General features: G+C 34.7%; 1 protein-coding gene across 3 annotated transcripts in view; it reads right to left on the reverse strand.

Annotated features, from left to right (window-relative positions):
• LOC134743519 (uncharacterized) overlaps positions 1–20,909 on the reverse strand; it is a 99,173-nt gene that overhangs the window by 44,560 nt on the left and 33,704 nt on the right. Inside the window, exon 1 of one of the 3 annotated variants that reach the window (XM_063677009.1) lies at positions 9,484–9,621. The exons of 1 other annotated variant lie outside the window; for it this stretch is intronic. In XM_063677009.1, coding sequence (XP_063533079.1) covers positions 9,484–9,515 — 32 coding nt within the window. In that variant the 5' untranslated portion in view covers positions 9,516–9,621. Of the gene's footprint in view, positions 1–9,405; positions 9,622–20,909 lie in introns of those variants that run through there. One more of the 3 variants, XM_063677007.1, reaches the window with a different exon arrangement.

Below are 20,909 nucleotides of genomic sequence, written 5' to 3' on the forward strand. Positions count from 1 at the left end.
AATATGTTGGAGTCTCACCGGAGTTTTATAGTTAAAAATGTATTTCACAGTAAGTGCAGAAAATTGGCATTCAACGGCAGATGTCCAATAAATTATGTTTGTATTATATAAGCTATAAGTCGTAGCAAGACGGGTGTCCCTAGCCATTGGAAAAAGCATAATTAAATATGAGATACAATTTCCATAGTTTGATTTCAAATTAAGTATATCTACTGCAAAGACTAATGAAAATGAAAAATGAAAAAATGAAAAAAATATTTATTAACTAAGAGTTTACAATTCGTGTAAGATTAACTTTGGTACCCGCACTAGGCGCGCCTGTATCGCGGGGACCAAAAACAGTAGGTAGTTGTAACAAAGAGTGTTATAACCGGTTGACAATTTTACTTAATGTTAGGTTAACTAGGACTAAAAATTATAAAACTACACAGATTTACAAGCTATCGGAAGTAAACTAAAAATAATTAAATTCAGTTTGTTTGCATCTCATGTTTTAGTAATTTCTAATTTGTACAATTGCATATGTACATTTCGGCTTTTTCCAATGGCTAGGGACACCCTGTATAACTATTTCACCTGATAGGCAATTTATGTTAAGCAGGCTGTTTTATGTTATTTGGGCCTTTATTTATTTAATTTTTATTGGTTGTTTATAAGCAGCTATTTTAAGATAGAAAGTCTGGGTACCCAATTCAGAATAAGAAACTGTGTCAAATCTTGACCTGGAATACTTCACCGATTCGCAATATACTGTAAATTATGAACAGTTTTAACGGTAGTACCGGTAGAATAAGTACACAGTACACACCGCGATCTAATGACTCATTGTTGCACTTATAATACCGTTATCCGATGCTATAATACCGTCCTGGTTTAATTTAATGCTACATTTTTTTTGTTATGATTGTTTGATTGTTTTTATTTTTAATTATTATCTTTTACAATTTGACGATCTTTTTGTGAGTTCATGTTATTTAGAAACATTGTGACATTGTTAAATATCACGTAATTTTCAATAAAAAATAAATTAATCTATCTATCTATCTATCATGAAGATACTTGATTAATTACTAGACGTCTTTTAGTTTCATCAACTTTAACTTTTTAGGGTGACTCACGCTACGGCCCGGGCCTAAGGCCGAGGCAACCGACACTTTGTTTTCTATGTCAGGTGATCGGAGATCACGTGATGCTTTCTATAGTCGGGTGCCTCGGCCCAGGCCCTGGCCGTTCTAACGTGAGTCATCCTTTAGGCGGTACCTATTCATTATAATGCTTAGTTTGACAACGGCAACGCTTATGGTTTCAAGTGAGCTATATACATATTATAAAGCTAGCTCGTGTCAACAGAATTGGAGAGAAAAAAAAATTAGTAACAGAAAGTATGCCGATATACCAGACCGTCATTTGCTATTCGATATCATTTAATATTGTCTTCGGTTACCGCGATAGTTACTTATGAAACGTCAGGATGTACATATTATAAATTCAACATACGTGAATCCGTTTTCATAGATATTTCAATATCATTTGTTGAATTTATTCTATTCATGTTTAGCTGTGATGAATACCACCTCGACACCACCAACAAAAAGTTTTAATTAACAATTTAAAACATAAATTAAATTTTTCACCGACCCAATCCGTTTGTTTCGAGTCTAGTTACGAAAATATCCCATTAAGTGAGAAGATAAATGATTGTTCCTTGTTCGGCGAAAACAATCCTCTTTGTCTGTGCGGAAGCGCGGATGACAAAGGGTTCGTATCGGGGTGATGTTTCGTCACTATTTTCATGAGAGTAACAATAATTCCTTTTGAAATATACCTTTGTTCGCAATTTATCAGATAAAGTACGCGATCGATGTTTTCAATTCTAAACTGATTTACAAGTGTTTACTCGTCGAAGCTGTTAGTTAACGACAACTGTTAATTATTTATAGAGTGAAAACACATTACGTCGAACTCGTGAATGCTACTTGGATTTGTGGTTACCATTACCATGCGGACGAAATATGTAGGTACGGACCTAGAATAATTGTTGGTTACTGATATCAAACTAGCTTTCTCTAATACTAAATAATAAATAATCTAATTATTTTACTACTAGGTTCTGCCCGCGACTTAGTTCGTGTGGAATTATGACGATGTTAAAAAAAACTACCCCCCCTTCCTCCCCGGGCCTCAAACTATCTCCGTACCAAATTTCATCTAAATCGGTTTAGCGGTTTAAGTGTGAAGATATGCAGACAGACAGAGTTACCTACTTTCGAATGTATAATATTATAACTAGGGATAAATAATAAATTAAATACCACAGTGGTTCCAATTAGTAATGTTAATATAGAGTAATCCATACTGCTCCAATATACTGTGTAATTGCTGGCTTTGCCATGCAAATAAGAGTCTGGATGGATGAATTTAGCTAACGAGTTCTATTTCCGAGATTTGTCACCTTTGCCTTGATATAAATTGAGTGGCGTCTACGTGTAGGGCGTTTATAATTAAACCATTTGGACCAGATTGGGTAATAAACCCTCTTAATTTAATAAGTCATTTTTTTTTAAATGCGAAAGTAGTAGCTCTTTCCAGGTCTACTTTTTCTGTGATAACAGGTACCTAGTGGGTATCTAAATAGACTTTAATAGCGTCAGGCATTTTTTTCAGCGGTAACTAAATATATAGATTTCAAACGTTACCTTTGGTTTTTTTATGGAATAAGTAATAGACATAGGTAAGTATGATACTTTTTTCCAATTCTACGCGGATGAAATCGCGGGCAAAAGCTACTTCCTAACTTCCTATACAGTTAACAGACGTTTTTAGGGTTCTGTACCTCAAAAGGAAAAAACGGAACCCTTATAGGATTACTCGTGCGTCTGTCTGTCTGTCCGTCTGTCACAGCCTATTTTCTCCGAAACTAATGGGCCAATTAAGTTGAAATTTGGTATACATATGTGACCCAAGGACATGTAACGTAAATAAATTAATTTTAAACACGGGGGCCACTTTTGGGGGGTAAATGAGAAAATTAAAAAATAAAGTTTTCCAAACTATATCGTATCTTATCAAATGAAAGAGCTCATTGTGAGAATTTTAAATATATATATTTTTAAATTTTAAGATATACAGTTTAGAAGTTATTCAAGAAAATAGGCAAAAAATGACCATGGGGCCCCTTTATCTCCGAAATTACTGGGTCAAAATTTTTGAAAAAAATACACTAAATAGATTTTTACCTATAGATTACAGGAAAACCTATTAGAAATGTGCAGTCAAGCCTGAGTCGGACGTAATTACTTAGTTTTTGCTCCGACCCCTACGGGTTTTTTAAAGACATTTCACATAGAAAACCAAACAGATGGGAAATGTTACACGGCTTCACTAGCTTTTCGGTTTTAATGATGTAGGTATACCTAGAGATGGGCCGAAAATGGACTTTGCCAAATACGAATATTTGCCGAATATTCGGTTCAGCTCATACCGCACCGAATATTCGGCTAAAACTGCCTAAAACGCTTAAAACAAGTTTATATCCGTATACCTATGTATGTATGAAGCACTTATTAAACTCCAGACATTCAGACACACTAATTAAGCGCATGAGGCAAAGCAGGATATGCATAATAAACTGATGACAAATTGAGTAGAGTGCATATTAATAAAAGTATGTTTTAAGAGTTACAAACAAAAAAATATAGAAGTGAACACTTTTTTGGTCAATATTTTTAAACATACTACTGTAGGTTAATAGTGTCCGACGCTGAACTTACAACGTGCAACGCTCTTCATTCATAAATATTCAAAAAAGTAAAAACAAAATGATGCATGTAACCACGTAACAAAGTCACACTAGTAAAAGTCGTCATTTATTTTGAAAAAGTAAACATTGAAATTGCTGTGGAATCCAGGGCAAACTTGCGTTACGTGAAGCCTACTTTTATCACAATACACGGACAATGGTTAGCGCGCTTTCCGGCGCCATTTTTAATTTGTCCAAGAAAGCGGCACGCGCCCTCTGATAACGCTACAATGAGAGTTAGGTAACTAGATGTTGGTTTCAAATCTATAGGTACGAGCAAGGCATATGCAGCATAGTTAAAGATGTGCTAGCTGCTGATATAATATGTTTATTCACATTTCTCTATAGATTGTCATTATAGATGCTCTGGCTGTGGTAGTTATGTCCTGTCCCTCGTATATACAGGCTGATTCATGCAACGTGAGCAGGACTAAACCTGCACACTCAGTAACTGTTAATTGATCGGTTACCAACGTACTTACGTGAAACAATCACACTTTTTCCTATTTTTTAACGTTTTGGTGAGGACAAACTTAATTCTTTACAATCATGGTCACCGTACAACACCTAATAAATAAACATTAAAACCTCTTTAAGTGTTATGACAGCACTTTGATTATGAAGAAAATAAATTGTCATACTTGAGTAGGATACGAGTTTTCAAAAGTAACCGGACTGATGACATTCAATTTGCCACTTTTCACAGTGTTGTATTTGACGGATGTAATCTAATTGTAGGGTGACCATGCATGTGGTAAATAAATTAAAAACTTTTTTTAACACTTCGAAAAATTACGTTAATCTCACTAATACTCTTACTAATACAGTTGCTTACGTCTCCTGAATCACCCTGTATAATGCCTCTATGGGAGGTTAGATAACTAAACTTTAGAATTGGTGTTTTAATGTTAAAGATGTTGTAGCTCTCCCGACATAATGTATAGTTATAGATATACAAATAAATTATTTTTATTAATCAAATAATTTGTGTAGTATAGGTATTTAATTATAAGTTTTTGTGAGAGACCTGCCCGCGCAGCATGGTTCCCCTATCACTAAGTCCGTCACTTTCGCACTCACATACTTGTTAGAACGTGACATCCATGGTGATAAGCGTGTGATAAGCGTACCGTGCTACGACCCCTGGGTAAACGCTTGTGGTGTGGTGTGGCTGTGGGATAGGGGTTGCGATCCTAGGTCTGGTTCGTACCTGGTCTAGCGTATATCGTTAGCTATTCTGCGCGGGAACGCCGCTGGTATTTTGGGCATGATTGTGCCGGGTACTCTGGTAAAGATTAAGATACATTTATTCCTTATTACTTATGTTTTTAGGGTTCCGTACCCAAAGGGTAAAAACGGGACCCTATTACTAAGACTCCGCTGTCCGTCTATCTGTCTGTCACCAGGCTGTATCTCATGAACCGTGATAGCTAGACAGTTGAAGTTTTAACAGATGATGTATTTCTGTTGCCGCTATAACAACAAATACTAAAAAGTACTGAACCCTCGGTGGGCGAGTCAGACTCGCACTTGGCCGGTTTTTTTGTAAGGTATATATTTACTTTTATGCGTGTTGCAGGTGACACATGTGTTAATACGTTTTTTTTTTTGATGAAACCTAAGGTGCATGAGCTTTCTGTGTAATGACGAAGCCTGCGCTGTGGATCTAAAGGTATGCTATGCCAAAATGCTATTAATATTGTTCTTTTTTTTAAATAAATCGTTATTAGAAACATAAAATAAATCTCCATAAAAAAGTGTTTGGGATCCAGGATCATAAATAGCGATATATTTTTAATTTATTAAAAATAATGTTGTTAGGTTTCTAATGGTGTAAACGGCGTAAAAAAACTAAATTAATTCCATTCAAAACACTATTTAAAAGCGATACACGTACCCAAATAAAAACAAAGTTCAACAAACTATCAGATAACAGTACAGTTCTCTTGCCAGCTTTACTGGCACAGAATAGAATCACTTATCATAGTTTGTAAGTTTTACACGTGTTAGAAAATGTAATTCCAAAATACTTTGCATATACCATTGATACGGAATGCGGAAGAAGATTGGGACAAAATTACTTTGAGTTATTTTGGGTTTTCAAGAAAGTCATGTGACAGTTGGATTAAATTTACATAGTTGTATGATGTTTTTTAGGGTTCCGTACCCAAAGGGACCCTATTACTAAGACTCCGCTGTCTGCCTGTCCGTCTGTCACCAGGCTGTATCTCACGGACCGTGATAGCTAGACAGTTGAAATTTGATGATGAATGATGTATTTCTGTTGTCTAAAAATAAAATATATATTAAAGTGGGGCTCCCATACAAGAAACGTGATTTTTTTGCAGTTTTTTGCGTAACGGTACTGGAACCTTCGTGCGCGAGTCCGACTCGCTTAGCTTAAATATAAACAACATTTTTACGCACGCTTTAATGTCAATATTTAAAGTTTTCTTTTTTTATAACGATTTAACGAACATTTGTCTGCGCTGTTTATGGCGCGTTAAAGACAGAATTTGTTAAATGAGTAAGAAAAATGCAATGGACAAGTTTAGTTAGTATTGAGTGTTGATGATTTCTATGATGTTAAAATCACACACGTTTTTCATAGATCTTGAAGTACTTAAGCAGGGTCAAATTATCATTAAACGTTACTCAGAACTATGTCACAATTAACACATTGTCTTTTATTACAAATGTTTATAAAAAACGCAAAAAATGGTCGCTCTTTCGTTTCCTTTTTCGCAGTTTTAATCTCAAGAAATGGGGTCTGGCTACAATATAACGTACATAACAGATTTATTTCTTGCTGGCAGTGTTGACACGTTTCGCGAGTTTGGCGGGCTTTCTCGGTCGGGTTATAATTTCAAATGAATCTTGGCCACCGAAAGGCTCTAAATATGGAGTTAGGCATCGAAATTTATAGATTTTAAATTTATGGGTCATTGCAATGAGAGCAAGAGAAAAAAAATATTAAGAAGATTTTTATGGGTGATATTACTTTGATCTATTGATATAACTGTTGTCACTATTTTCTGCCAAATTTCATTATAGTGGATGCGATTTAACCGAGGTAAATAAATTGAACAGTTTTGTTGGTCTAGTAGCTTAATAATGTGAACAAAATGAAATGAAATAATTGATAAACGTGTTGTAAAGATAAGAGCTGATAACGTACTAATTAGCAAAGCAAGCAAGGGTATGTGCGTAATTAAGTATTCATTAGATTTACAATAGTTATCAGCAAAACTCATAACAAAGACATTAAAGCCAATAAACACGTGTTTAATAACATCCATATTGATTTATTTTATTTTCACTGTACCTATAATTTTATAAGTTTAAAAGTTATTTATACTTAACAACCGATGGCGTCCACAACCGGTGAATAAATAATTAGATATAGGTGGGAGTTTTCTGAAAATAGTGTACCCAATTAGCGTATGTAGTTAAAAAAATTAATCGCTTTTAGTTTTGTGACGACAATTAAGCATGAAATCTTAATGGAAATCAACTTTTTGTTTTTTTTTTTACATTGTAATATCGCTTCTAGTGTATGAAATGAACACCAAAACAAAGTTTTTATTGAAATTTAAAGCTTAATTTTCATCACAAATGCTTAGTTTTGTGACAAATATAACAGTGTATTGTCTTCGGTTACCGCGATAGTTACTCATGAAATAAAACTATGAAAACGGATTATATCGCGTATATTGAATTTATAATACATCCCGACGTTTCGAACTCTTTACAGCGTTCGTGGTCAACGGGTGACTGAGGAAAAATTACAAAATGCAAAAATACCCACATACTAAAATAATGAACAAATAATGTTCATTATTTTAGTATGTGGGTATTTTTATGAACAAATAATGTTCATTATTTTAGTATGTGGGTATTTTTGCATTTTGTAATTTTTCCTCAGTCACCCGTTGACCACGAACGCTGTAAAGAGTTCGAAACGTCGGGATGTATTATAAATTCAATATACGCGATATAATCCGTTTTCATAGTTTTATTTCAAAATATAACAGTGATTAACTTTTCTTAAAAACTCAAAGGTACTTTGTTACAATGTTTCGTCTTGGTCTTAAGAATAATAAATTAATGCGTGAGTTCTTTTATTGGCGTTGTTAAGTAGGTACAGGTACAATACCTTATGAATTATGTACCATTGCTACTATGTATTAAATCGAATCGCCTGTAGCAAGCAAGTGTAGCTGTTAGTACCTACATTCATAATTCATGTTCAGTTTCATCAAGAAAGGAAGTTATTATGCATCTCTGCGTCCGGTGTGATGTTCTTGAAATCTCAGATGCATTATAATCGATTAACCGCTAGTTAAATTTACGTTGATCACGTTTCACACGCTACGGCGTTATCAACTTCGCACTAGTGCGGTAAAATTAACTTTATTAAAAGTGAAATTTAGCTTGGAGTTTCGCTTTGAGCGTTGAAACTTGAAAGCAAAAAACATGCCCATGCCCAAACAACGCAGGGCGAACAAGACCCATACATAGACATAGACATAATAATATATAATTTAAGACATATAAATTTTTAACTTATTTATCTCATTCATCTATTATTTATCAATATTTTTTTGCCATACCTAATCAAACCTTACAGCAAAGACATATGTAACTCCGTATAAGATGAATAAAGTCTAAGGATTAAAAATGTGCCTCGGAAATCAAGAAAAAGTCATTCTCAAATAGATGGCGCCACACCTTTGGCCTATACTCGGCTAGATGTCGTTAATGACACCGTTTGATATTTAACAATTTTAACACATATCAGTGAAAGAACATGGGTCAAAGTCATATGGCGTTCTAAAAAAATTAATGTGACCACGAAATTTACTATGATAATTCGGTACTTATATAAAGAGTAGAGCAATATTTATATTACAAAATTGTCATCATCATCATCATAGGTAATTTAAGCGCATGGCTCTTGTCGGTGGAGTAGACGTCAGTTTTCCAAACTTAATTTGTAGAGTTTGTTTATTTCTAGAGACATAACAGTTAATTGTTAATATTGACGTGGTAGTACGTATTTTGGAGGTAGTTTCGGCATTTATCGAGTTAGACACGTAAAATGTGTGCCTTTCATGCCCAGGTTCATGAGATATTCAGAAGCTGTAGCGTATAAAGCACATGAAGCGCCTCGGGAGTGCTTTGCACCGAAACTATTGACATTCTATTTTAGGCTCATTTCTACTTTTGAATACCTCCTGCCTATTTATTCAAGCTTTGTTTGAATAAGTTTTGAGTAAAAACTAAATTAATTCTGTAAGTTACTACAAGTACCTATAATCAATTAATCACTAATAATAACCTACTCAATAATAAACTTTTTTGAGATACATACCTACCTATTATTCTTTCAGCCTCTTTGAATTCTGCTTATACTCGTAAACACTAAGAAAATTTCCCTAACAAAATCAAACTATGCTGAATCAATCAAGCTCCACATTACAATTTTTTACGCAATACGAGTAATATTATTTTAAAAGTAAAAATAACAACTAAGAAAAGTGCAATTGAAAACCTAGCAAGCAAGTTGAGCTTTCTTTTATGAGGGTATAGGTTCTCAGTCTCACCAAACCGGTTGGCCCTTCATGCTGCTCCGGTGCACACAGGGGCACAGCATCCCTCAACTACGCCAGAACAACGCATACCATATCTGATTACAGCAAACTTCACCGGTCATCTTGTCAACCACTGCACATGTTCCAAAATATCACACTGTCTGACACTCGCGAGCGTCCACGCGGCGCGCCGGCTTACACACGACTGCCGGCCGAGGCAAGGAAAATAAACGAGATGCGAGATAGCCTAAATAAACTCTAGTCAACACAAAACCGACGTTAAATAAACCACAATAAAGTCCAGTTCAGAGTTTTTATGGTGTTTATGACGGTTATTAAATCATGTCTGCCGATTGTAGCCAAAGCCTAGATGCAGGGAAGAAAGTAGGTGCATTTCCCCTTTCGGATGCTGCGATTTGCGGCATATGAAACGCGGTCGCCGTTTCATGATTTAATAATGGTGGAAGTCGGTCGATGCCCGCGGCAGGGTTACATCGGTTGCCTGCTAATGTAGTTTGAGGTTAAACTTAAGTAGTTGAGGGGTTTAGGTTATGCAATTAAGAGCATCTTTGTTAGTAAAGGCGCAGAGCAACTCTACATTGATTTTTAATAGCTCTATCATCAAAAAAAACCATAAAATGTTAGGTATTTACATTTTTACATAATTATATGTTGTCGAAAGTTCACCGGTGACACTTTAAAATAAACCATAAATAAACAACAACCAGTCTATTTAAGGTAGAATCAAATGGAAGGACGTTTGTGATATACATATGTAAGAACGTATGAATTTTACCGCTACTATTTGTTTTTAGGAAAGGATGTTTTTATGACATAAATTCCATAAATAAACAAATAGGTACACAGTCTAAGTATTTGCAAACAATTATAAATATTCTATATATAAAGTAGCTTCTATACTACCATTTTCAACTTATTATCTTGTCGGCTGAATTTGAAATGAAAGCTAAGACATTCTTCTGCGAAAGTATTCTTTTAATAGCCATCTTGAGATTTGAGAATGGAATTGCTAGGTATCTTAGAAAATACTTGCTTTACAGGGTTTAAATAAGTTTAATTAAGTTTTCTTGAATAAACTTTCGTTCACCGTTGAATTGGCAGCGTCCAGCAGGCTTCAAGGTTCACTGCCTATAATTAATGAGTTTAGTAAAAGTGTCTTCCGAATATGGATTGATAGAGTTAAACGATTGAGGCTCAGATGACACGTGCGTGGGTTTTTAAACTCATTTTAAAATCCTCTTCAAAATCCAAATTTCATTCAAACTGTCTATTTAAGTGATTGATGAAAATTGTCATGAGAATCGTCCTTGAGGTGGGCAATTGCAGTCATAGATGTTATATATTAGACAAAGTAGGAAAACGGCCATAAGGTAAGAAACAGTGAATTTTAAACACTACTTACGTTAAGTAAACACATTGTTTTCTTGAAGAAGTTAAGCAGAAGCAGGAATCAAATTAACATTTCTTTTTTTTTCTTTTTCATTATATACTCGTACTTAGTATGTAAGTCATTCCATATTTTCGTATTGAAAAGGTCAATCAAATGAAATAGGGGTCACTATTCTGCTCTATCAAACAGCCCACGACTAACTCGGACTAACCTAAGTGTATGCCATTTTTGATGACAAAGTTTGGGAATGTCATCATGATGACCACTTGACCAGACGGAATAGGCAGAGTATAAATACCTAAACTTGGTAGAACAAAGTCATAAAGTGGAGACTGCCTTGCGATAACATTTTTTTCCTAACGTCTACTAAAGTCCTAAGTAAGTGAAAACGTACTAAGTAAATAATATTGTTATTGTTATAATTAGGTACGGTAAAAACAATGCATTCCTCATCATTTTTGTCCAATACAATCAATAGGCGTAGAATCCGTGAACTTTATTTTGTGCTCTGGAATCGCGGATACTTCATTGTTCAATGTTTTAAAAAGGTCGAGGGCATCTTTAGAAACCTAGGTTGGTGTAACTTCAGCATCACTTGAGCTTCATACCTGTCAACTAAGTTTAGCGTTTCGTTAATTTCGAGTTTAAAAATAGCATCACTTTTACGGTTGACGTTATAGGTCATTGTCACTTTGTAGGTTACTATGTGGGCAACATTTCATTTTAAATATGTATCGTGTTCTTTGGTATATTTCGCTCCTCATTATTGATCAGTAACGTTACTGAAAGTCAAAGTGCAAGTTTATTGCAGGGAAGACCGTCATAGGGCAATCTCGTATTTTATACGTACGTCGCTTTGACCACAAAAAGGAAGAGCTTCACTCCTGCTCTACCGACCTTCTGTAAGTAGAGTATGTGTTAAAAGCAAGTTACAAGTGACAAAAAAGCTTGATGTAGACGGCCTTCCCTTGTAGACGTTACCACATGGACCTAAGACAGACAAAAACGTCTCTTCTGCATCATAAAGTTAGGATTTCGAATCTTTGGTAGTAACTTATATTGCCCGAAACCGGTCCCGCCGTAGTAGGGAATATTAAGCGAAACTCTGCGTAGAGTGCGCCACTACCACAATCTGAGGGATCACGCGAAACTAGAAAATAGAAATTTCGTTATCTAACATTCTAACATCTCTTGTTATACTTGCATATTCGAGCGATAAAGAGGCAGATATCGAAATTTCGGATTTGCGTTTTCAGGTAGATCCTTTGTAAACAAACCGCCTTGATGCATCAATGTCATATTTTGCTGTCTCTGAAAACTTTTCAAAAAACTGTAAAAGGCACGGTATGTATAAGTTACTCTATGGTTTACTAAAAAGGCTAGTGCTGCACTCTGGTGACTGAACATTGCACTAATAATCTTCAGGAATATCACTTATTTGGGTACCTATCACCAAAGTTTCGGATACAGAAGAAATATTTATGATCCTTATATCAAAGTATATCCATGTCACAAATCGCAATCTTCTGATTGTCCCAATGATATATTCAAATCCAACAGTATACAAATCTAATAAGTTTTCTTCCCTTGTGCAACTCCAACTTTGAACAGGCCAAATGAACTGCCGAACTAGCTAACCAACTATTTAAACTGTGGACCGGTGGTCAATTCAGGACCGCAGCCCGAAAGGCAATTGCATGAATGAATTGGGTTTCTCTGACCTTTAGGAGTTCCAAATAATCGGATATACCGAATTGAAATGTAAATAGAAGCTATCCTGCCCTAGAAACTTCTTATTCTGTTTTTAAGCATAATTTACGAGTTCTGATATAATCATTAAATGGTGTGTTTATAGATAGCAGTTATCATAAGCACAGAATAAGTTTAAAGGAAAAAAAGGACACACATTTTACCAATTTGGAAGTGTCTCTCGCGCAAACTATTCAGTTTAGAAAAAAATAATATTAGAAACCTCAATATCATCTTTGAAGACCTATCCATAGATACCCCACACGTATGGGTTTGATGAAAAAAATTTTTGTGAGTTTCAGTTCCAAGTATGGGGGAACCCCCAAAATTTATTGTTTTTTTTCTTTCTATTTTTGTGTGAAAATCTTAATGCGGTTCACAGAATACATCTCCTTACCAAGTTTCAACAGTATAGTTCTTATAGTTTCAGAGAAAAGTGGCTGTGACATACGGACGGACGGACAGACAGACAGACAGACACACAGACAAACAGACATGACGAATCTATAAGGGTTCCGTTTTTTGCCATTTGGCTACGGAACCCTAAAAATGAGGTTACTTTGATATATTAAAGCAGCCACTAAACTAGCACTATATTTTAATTACTCGAACTTTTCGTGTAACTGAAACTACTTAATTATTATGAATTCAGATTTACCAAGAAATCTCGCATAAAGAAATAAGGTTTAAAACTGAACCTTCAAAGTAAAAGTCACTCCGTTTTAAGGTACTATAAGTAGGTTTCAAAATTTCTAAATGCTTAGTAGACAGACAAGTTTATTACTTGAATACCGTCTAATAATTTCACGATTACATTGGCCTGGGAGTGAAGGAGAAAAAAGTGAAACAGAACATTGCCTGTAGAGTTCAGCCACCTTTTCAAAAACATGATTTGTAACTAATCATGTTTACAAATCTTAACAAAAAGGTAAACAACCCGACAATGAAGCCACAGAAAGTGCTGCTTAGCTAGCAAAAAAGATAACCTTCATGAACCATCATTTTGCCATCCTTTATGAATATTGTAAAAAGCTCCCGAAAAACCTCAGCATAAACCAACGAGCCCTCCCCGTCTTTTGTTTATGATCTTTAACCTTTGGTATACTTAGGAGCAGATCTGCTCTATATATATTCAACTTAAACATGAAGTTGTCTAGATTGCTATTTAAATAGCAATTTTTTGACAGGAGCATACGAAAGGTTAAGGCTGCTGATAAGAATGCTTACCGAGAAATTGCTTTAAATTAACCAGGATGAGGGATCTTGATAATCATCGCATAGCTATTGCACAATTGGTCGGATTAGTACTGATAGCATGAAACTAAGTATTTGTTCATTAGTCTTACGAGTCTTAGGAAACTAAAGCTGCGGATTTACAGCTACACTTAGAATAAGAATAAAAAAACATTTATTGCCACACAACAGAAGAGAAATTACAGGAAACGAATAACATAAAAAATTGGCATGCGCGACAAAAGGAGCGGGCTCAGCATATGTTGCGCCAGCCACTTCACCAGGAATTGACCGCACAGCACTGATTTTCAGTCCGCCCCCTTACTGAACCACATTGATATGTGCGCGGGATATTATTTTTACAGATATATATATATATTCACTCACTTCTGCATACACATATATATATATGTGTATGCAGGTTAAATTTAGAATAGTTAGATTACACGAAAAATTTCATAGTTAAACTCTAACAAAGTATTATTACAGTTTCATACAGTTTACAAAATTTCATACAATTAACAAGTTTAACTGTTTATCCTAAAATTATTAATAAAATACTTTTCATTACCAAATCTACTAGTTTGACAGTTACAAAAAAAAAGACTAAAGTACTTTTTGTATGATTACTTTATTAAATTACTGATTTTTGTAAAAGGTAGCATCTACTGCAAATGTTTGCGTCGGGTAGACAAACAGACAACGGGCTCCCTTGGGTTGCAACCCGGAAAGCGCTAAGTTTTGGATGGAGACTTTTGTTTTTTCGACATAAAAGCGATTAGGGACCTGCCGCGAAGTTTCAAATTCGATGTTTCTGTATCTGGGCATTTCTATTTAAAGTTGTACCCCTAACTTGTATTTTAGTTGGAATTTTTATATTTTTTCCACTCAGAATCACAAGCTCTTTCGATCCTAATACGAGAAAAAAGTGCCCCCAAAATTAATACAAATCTTTTTTGTCCGTTTTGTTACGGACATACAAGGTTGTATAGAAAACCGTAACCAAATGGACCAGAAATTTTGGGGACACTTTTTCTCAGTAAAAATGCAAAAGGCTCGTTGTTCTGAGTAGTAATAATATTAAAATTCGCAATTCTAACACAAAAATGTTTAGTACAACTGTAAATAGAAATGCCCATCTACGTGATAGAAATATCACTCTTACATAGAGACTTGAATTTCGTACAAGTTTGCTGTTAGCCCCTAGGTATAGGTCAAGTTATTTTAGGAATAGGTCACAGCCGAGAAAAATCGTTCTCTGAACTAAATAGCAGGTGGTAATTAAATAGCATATTTTTACGTTTCCCAGCAAGGTCGGACCCGGCGCGCCTGCATTGCGGGTAGCGACAAACAGGCACAATATGGCATAACTGTGCTGTATATTGTGCTGAATAACGAGTACATTATAAAGCTGGAAGGTGTACTTACGTATCTATACAACATGTATAGAAAGCACATGACTTGTATGATTAAAAAATGATTTATATTTATAGTTACCTTCCTCCCAAGGAATATGAACTTGCATAATATATACATGTGTGTCTTGTATGATTACGAGTAAGAAATATAGATTATGAGCTCTTCGCATACTCGCCTCAAGAAGATAATACCTAATGTTTCCATGTGCAAGCCAAAAATTTAAATTTTTTGTAAGTGTACCTATATATAAACATTTCAAAACAAGTATAGGTAAGGAATAAAGTACAGTTGACGTTTTACATTTTTCGCCTTTTTATATAGGAGTGGTCCAAAGTGTTTACGTATCTTTGACATCGGCTGTGCATTGATAAGGTTTCAGAATCCTACTTGTTTTCATTTACTTTGGTCTGAGCACAGGTCTTGAATTTTATTAAACACATTACGTTGCGTTGCGTCTGTTTATTAAATTTCCCTGTCCTGTAAACAAACCAAGCAATAATTTCCATCGTAGTTTTCATCTTTATTAACAAAATAAGACACTTCCCTTTTTATCTAAAGCCGCAATTATATTATAATATTTCTGATTACCGAATCTGGCAGGTTCTGTTGCCTGGTACGCGTTCTTTCTTACTCCGAATTAATTAATTAATTAATTGATTATCAATCTATTTAACTAGATGTATAATATTGATTTAACAGACATCTCACATCAACAACATTGAATGACGTGTATTGACATCGCATCACTTACCTGGAACAAAATAATTGTAATTTAGTAAAAGCAATTAATACGTAGGTAGAAGGTACACGTATCTACAGATCTACACACACAATTTTTTACTTATATAATACGATAGTTATATCGATTATAATTCGACGTTTGAATCCAAAGACTATTATAATACTCATTTTTAAAACACAAATAAATAAAGTTATCGACCATTTCTTCGAACCCTTAAATAAATTTACAACGACAAGGTTGTACAGCTTAGGCTGTCTGGCGGATAGGGAAAGTTGCTTGACGGCCGTTCTTCCGGTTTGCCTCGTAACTCTATCGGGTCTATGGACGATATCTGCATTAAAAACACATCTGTGCATAATAGTTCCATAGGTATCACGCTGCGGAGTGATTTTTGAGTAGACGGTAACTAACTTTTATTTAGGAAATGCCGCCAACATCCTTGGTACAATGCCTCAAGGACCTATTTTAGATTTAAGCTAGTTATTAATTTAGTTTAGTATTTGTTCAGTTACTGTAATACCTCTGTATATATCTATTATGTAAATAATTGCTTTTAAAATGTATTTTCTGAAAGCAACACCATGTTTGGCTCTAAGCACATAACAGGCTTCCTATTGAGGGCTTTGTGTCTTTTGTTGGAAACAAAGAGAATTCTTACATATTAACTTGTTATTGAAATTTATTGCTACTAGTTATAACAAAATCAATTCATTAACATCCTGCATTGTGTTTGAGTCGTTCTGAACTTTAAGTTCAAATCTATATTGTGTTCAAGTTTTACGACTTTACAATTTCAGTGGTTATGACGCTAATCGTTTCTCAAAATAGCTAAAATCTTAAACCCTTTTTTATCTAACAAAATTTTCAGACTGTTAAAGGGTTTAGATTCTTTAATGTTAACATCGTTTGAAAGATTATGGAACATAAAAACGAATTTTGCATAGGAAAATCAACAGCTGGAAAGGTCAATTGATGCGCAGATACGGTTTTCTATAAAATGTCTTTTTTAAATTTGGAATCGGTCGGTACCAAAGATAGATATAACTCCGTAATAGATGGATACAGTCTAAGGAAAAAACGTGCCTCAAAAATCAAGAAAATTTGATTCTCGATCAGAGGGCGCTACTAGCTTTGGCCTACTGTCGTATAGATGGCGTTGACGGTTTCATTTGTTATTTAACAATTTTAACGCATATCAGTGAAAGAACATGGGTCAAAATCATAAAAGTAATTAATGCAAATAAAAAAAATCATTTATCCATATTTAAATACATTTTATCGTATTTTTATAAATCTTCATTTTTAGTTTTAAGGTTTGTCGATATATGGCAAAGAATTTACTGGGGTTACAAAATTTATTATGACAGTACCGCTCTATCTTATTATATCCTCTTTGGTCGGTACTTATATAGGTATTATTTATTGAAGTGAACATTTAAGGGAAATAAATAAGTTTGAAATATATTGAATGTGTACATGCTTGAAAGTGAGGTTGCGGATAAAAGTTCCAGATATACTTAAACTTCATCGGTCAAAAGTTTCTGCAACAATTTAAATTGTTAGACATATCTCTTTTTATTAAGCTATTAAAGAATGGTAGATATTTAATATTGACGGGTGGTCTGACATGCTACTTTGGATGCTGACTGTACCAAATTCATATGTACTAAAATGATAAATCGGGTCGACAAATGGGGGCAAGCACGTGTACGGCATAATAAGTTAGTTGCATTTTATATGGGTTCGGGCTCGGCTTACTAAAGTTGTACTATATAGGTACATTTGTATTTTTTGTATTTCGGTTTTTTCGTTAAAAGTTTTTTTACAGTCAGCGGTGGAAGTGCATGGTCACTTTATGAATGAATTCCATTCCTAATATGTCTATGCAGTTTTGCAGCTGGCAGTACACACTACTAACCTTGGTGTTGTAGGTACTTGTGTGTGTAAGTGAATTGTAATTATATTTGATCTTTGTATATTTAATTTTTATAAGTGAAAAAATTGGCTCTGTAATTCTTTTGTAGCTTATATAAATGTTTATAGCTGTTGGTTTTCTATGTATGAAATAAAAATAATATAATATATGATACGTAGGTATTGTAGTGAGTTTTTCGGAACGTATGTACTCACTCAATATTTTATTGCAAATTCACAAACTTATAAGCTAGGTCTTTGTGAACCCTGTTGGGTACTTGGATGTTCGAAATATCATTTGATAGTTACCACTCACTTTTCGTTGAAGGAAAACATCGTGAGGAAACCGGACTAATCCCGATAAGGCCTAGTTTACCCTCTGGGTTGGAAGGTCAGATGGCAGTCGCTTTCGTAAAAACTAGTACCTACGCCAATTCTTGGGAGTAGTTGCCAAGCGGACCCCAGGCTCCCATGAGCCGTGGCAAAATGCCGGGAAAGCGCGAGGAAGATGATGATGTATTGTAGATGCGTTATCATTTATAACATACTGTAAAGTAAAAGGTCCAATAATAGACAGACTGTCGTGCCACACGTGAGGCTATAAATACATTATAACAAACGAGACATGTATGTACTAAGACAAAAATAAGAAAAATATGTTCATTGTTCAGATTGTCTAGTTACCTACTGAACTACGCCCATAGTAAATCAGGAATCAAATATTACATTTTATTACCCCCGTTCTGAGTCATGGCTCGTCCAACAGGTCTCCATCGCCATACAGCGGGGTAACGCTGCTAGTGTGATGGGGACCTTTGGACCCGGCATGGCTCAGAACGGATTTTAGTTTCTAATTTTTTTTTTTTTTTTTGTATTTCTTGTATCATAACAATACAACACAAGATTACAATTTTAATATTACATTGTGATATCAGTTTAAAACATTAAAAAAATCTTTTAAATATCGGAACACATTTTTTTATAGAACGAGATTTCAAGTGTATGTTTATTTTGTATGTATCTACATAATATATCTTCATGCGGCCACTTTAATAATTTCTTTGGCACTCCCTGCCCAAAGAGCATACTAAATTATGATTGTGTCAGGTGTCGTGAGGTGTCTTTAGATTCAATTCTTCTCTGCTGCCTAATACATTTTGAAAATTCCCGTACTTTTTTTTTGTGCAACGATTTCATGTTAAATACAGGTTTTACTAGGTATTCCCAATTTAACTGATTAATATAATTATACACCTATATCATTTACCGTAAACGTACGTGTCCCGTAGTAGTAGAACAAAGTCAAGTAGAGTCCATTTTAGCTGTTTTGCTGGCTAGACACTCCGATATCCACCGTTGAACAGCCGCCAGGTGCCCGGGGTGTGTACTTTCACGTAACAAAGTGTGGCCGTCAAATATTTTTAGAAACAACGTGTACGATGACAAATCTACACTTTGTGTTAGCAGATGCCATGCAGAGTTAGCTTGAGCCGATTCTACCTACATACCGCTCTTGTACTATGTATATGCTGAAAAGGGAAAAACCACATTTTTTTATGGAATTCAATCAAGTGGGCTGGGTGTACCTTTACACGCTCTTAGTGTTTAACAATTAAGTTGTGTTAAGATAATTTTGAACACCTGGCCCGCTTAGTTACTTCTGCTGCTGACGTGCTGACTACATATATTACCTACCTACTATCACTATTTTAGGTGTCACTGCGTTGGCGGGCAACAACAAAGCGTAGGTGAATTATCTTCGGTCAACAATTGTACCGTGATTGAAATATCAATGTAGTCGGTGGCAGGGAGTAATTTAAATGACGCATTTTAAATATGCCCTAACATAAACGCCTTTTACGTTATTTATTTTCACCTGTTTACACACGAATACTTAATCAGTGACAGAAAGTCAATAGTATGTAGCTGTGTCACAATGTGTCAATTTAATCTAACAGTTCGTGTCAAATACGTAAAAAAATCGAAATATTTATACTCAAAATCCTCAAGATACCACAGTGTATTATTTTATGTAAAACTAGCGACCCGCCCCGGATTCGCACGGGTAGTTCCACTAATTTACACAAAACCTTTACAAATTATACATATAATGCTTCCTTTTGAATCACTCTATATATCTATTAAAAAAACCGCATCAAAATCCTTTGCTTAGTTTTAAAGATCTAAGCATACATAGGGACAGACATACAGACAGCGGAAAGCGACTTTGTTTTATACTATGTAGTGATGATAAATAAAGTGTGTGTGTCTCATAAATAGCTCATGTCACCACGGGACACTTTTGTTTTTAAACGGTGCCAAGATAATCATGGAGCTCTAGAAAACGTCTCAACTGCCTCTTTTTCTTGCTATTCTTATTTCTCTTCTAATTAGAGCAAGAAGTAGAAACTTCATTATCCCCTCTTTTATAAAAGTGGCCGTTTTGATTTGCACAATAAGTTAAGTATGGTTATATTTTTCCAGTTATATTAGTTCTATATTGAGAGAGTTAATGCCCGAGACAGAGGTACTTTTTAGTCTGTGAATAATTAAACCAATTTTTTTTTGTTATCCTTTTGGTCACAAATCTTTATCATTATATCTTTATTATACCAAGAGAATAATGTAAGATCGATAGGTAAGTAAAAATAGTCAACAAACCGAGTAACTTTGGAAGTTTTAAAATGCACAAATTGAATTCATGTTAGAGTTAATAGCAAATTAATAGACTGAATTATCAATCTGCACAAATGAATGACATAGTACCTAAGTATTGGACTAAATCTGGATGACCGATGATAATGTAGTGATCTTCACGGACATGGACATCGCTTATAATGGCTTATATTATTGAAGCGTCAGCATTCTACAAAAAGCTTTTCTAATCGCATTTTCCATGAAGTAGATAATAAATTTTATCTGTATTTTATGGTCTCTGGAATAACCTTGTTCTTAAAAGTTTTGGTTTATGTCGTTTCAATGGGAAGATATTTATATTTATGTGCGTATACATTTCATGGATGTCGTCATATTAGCGTCTGTTGCGTG

The sequence above is a fragment of the Cydia strobilella genome, chromosome 8 (genome assembly GCF_947568885.1).
Source record: "Cydia strobilella chromosome 8, ilCydStro3.1, whole genome shotgun sequence".
NCBI classification, from domain to species: domain Eukaryota; kingdom Metazoa; phylum Arthropoda; class Insecta; order Lepidoptera; family Tortricidae; genus Cydia; species Cydia strobilella.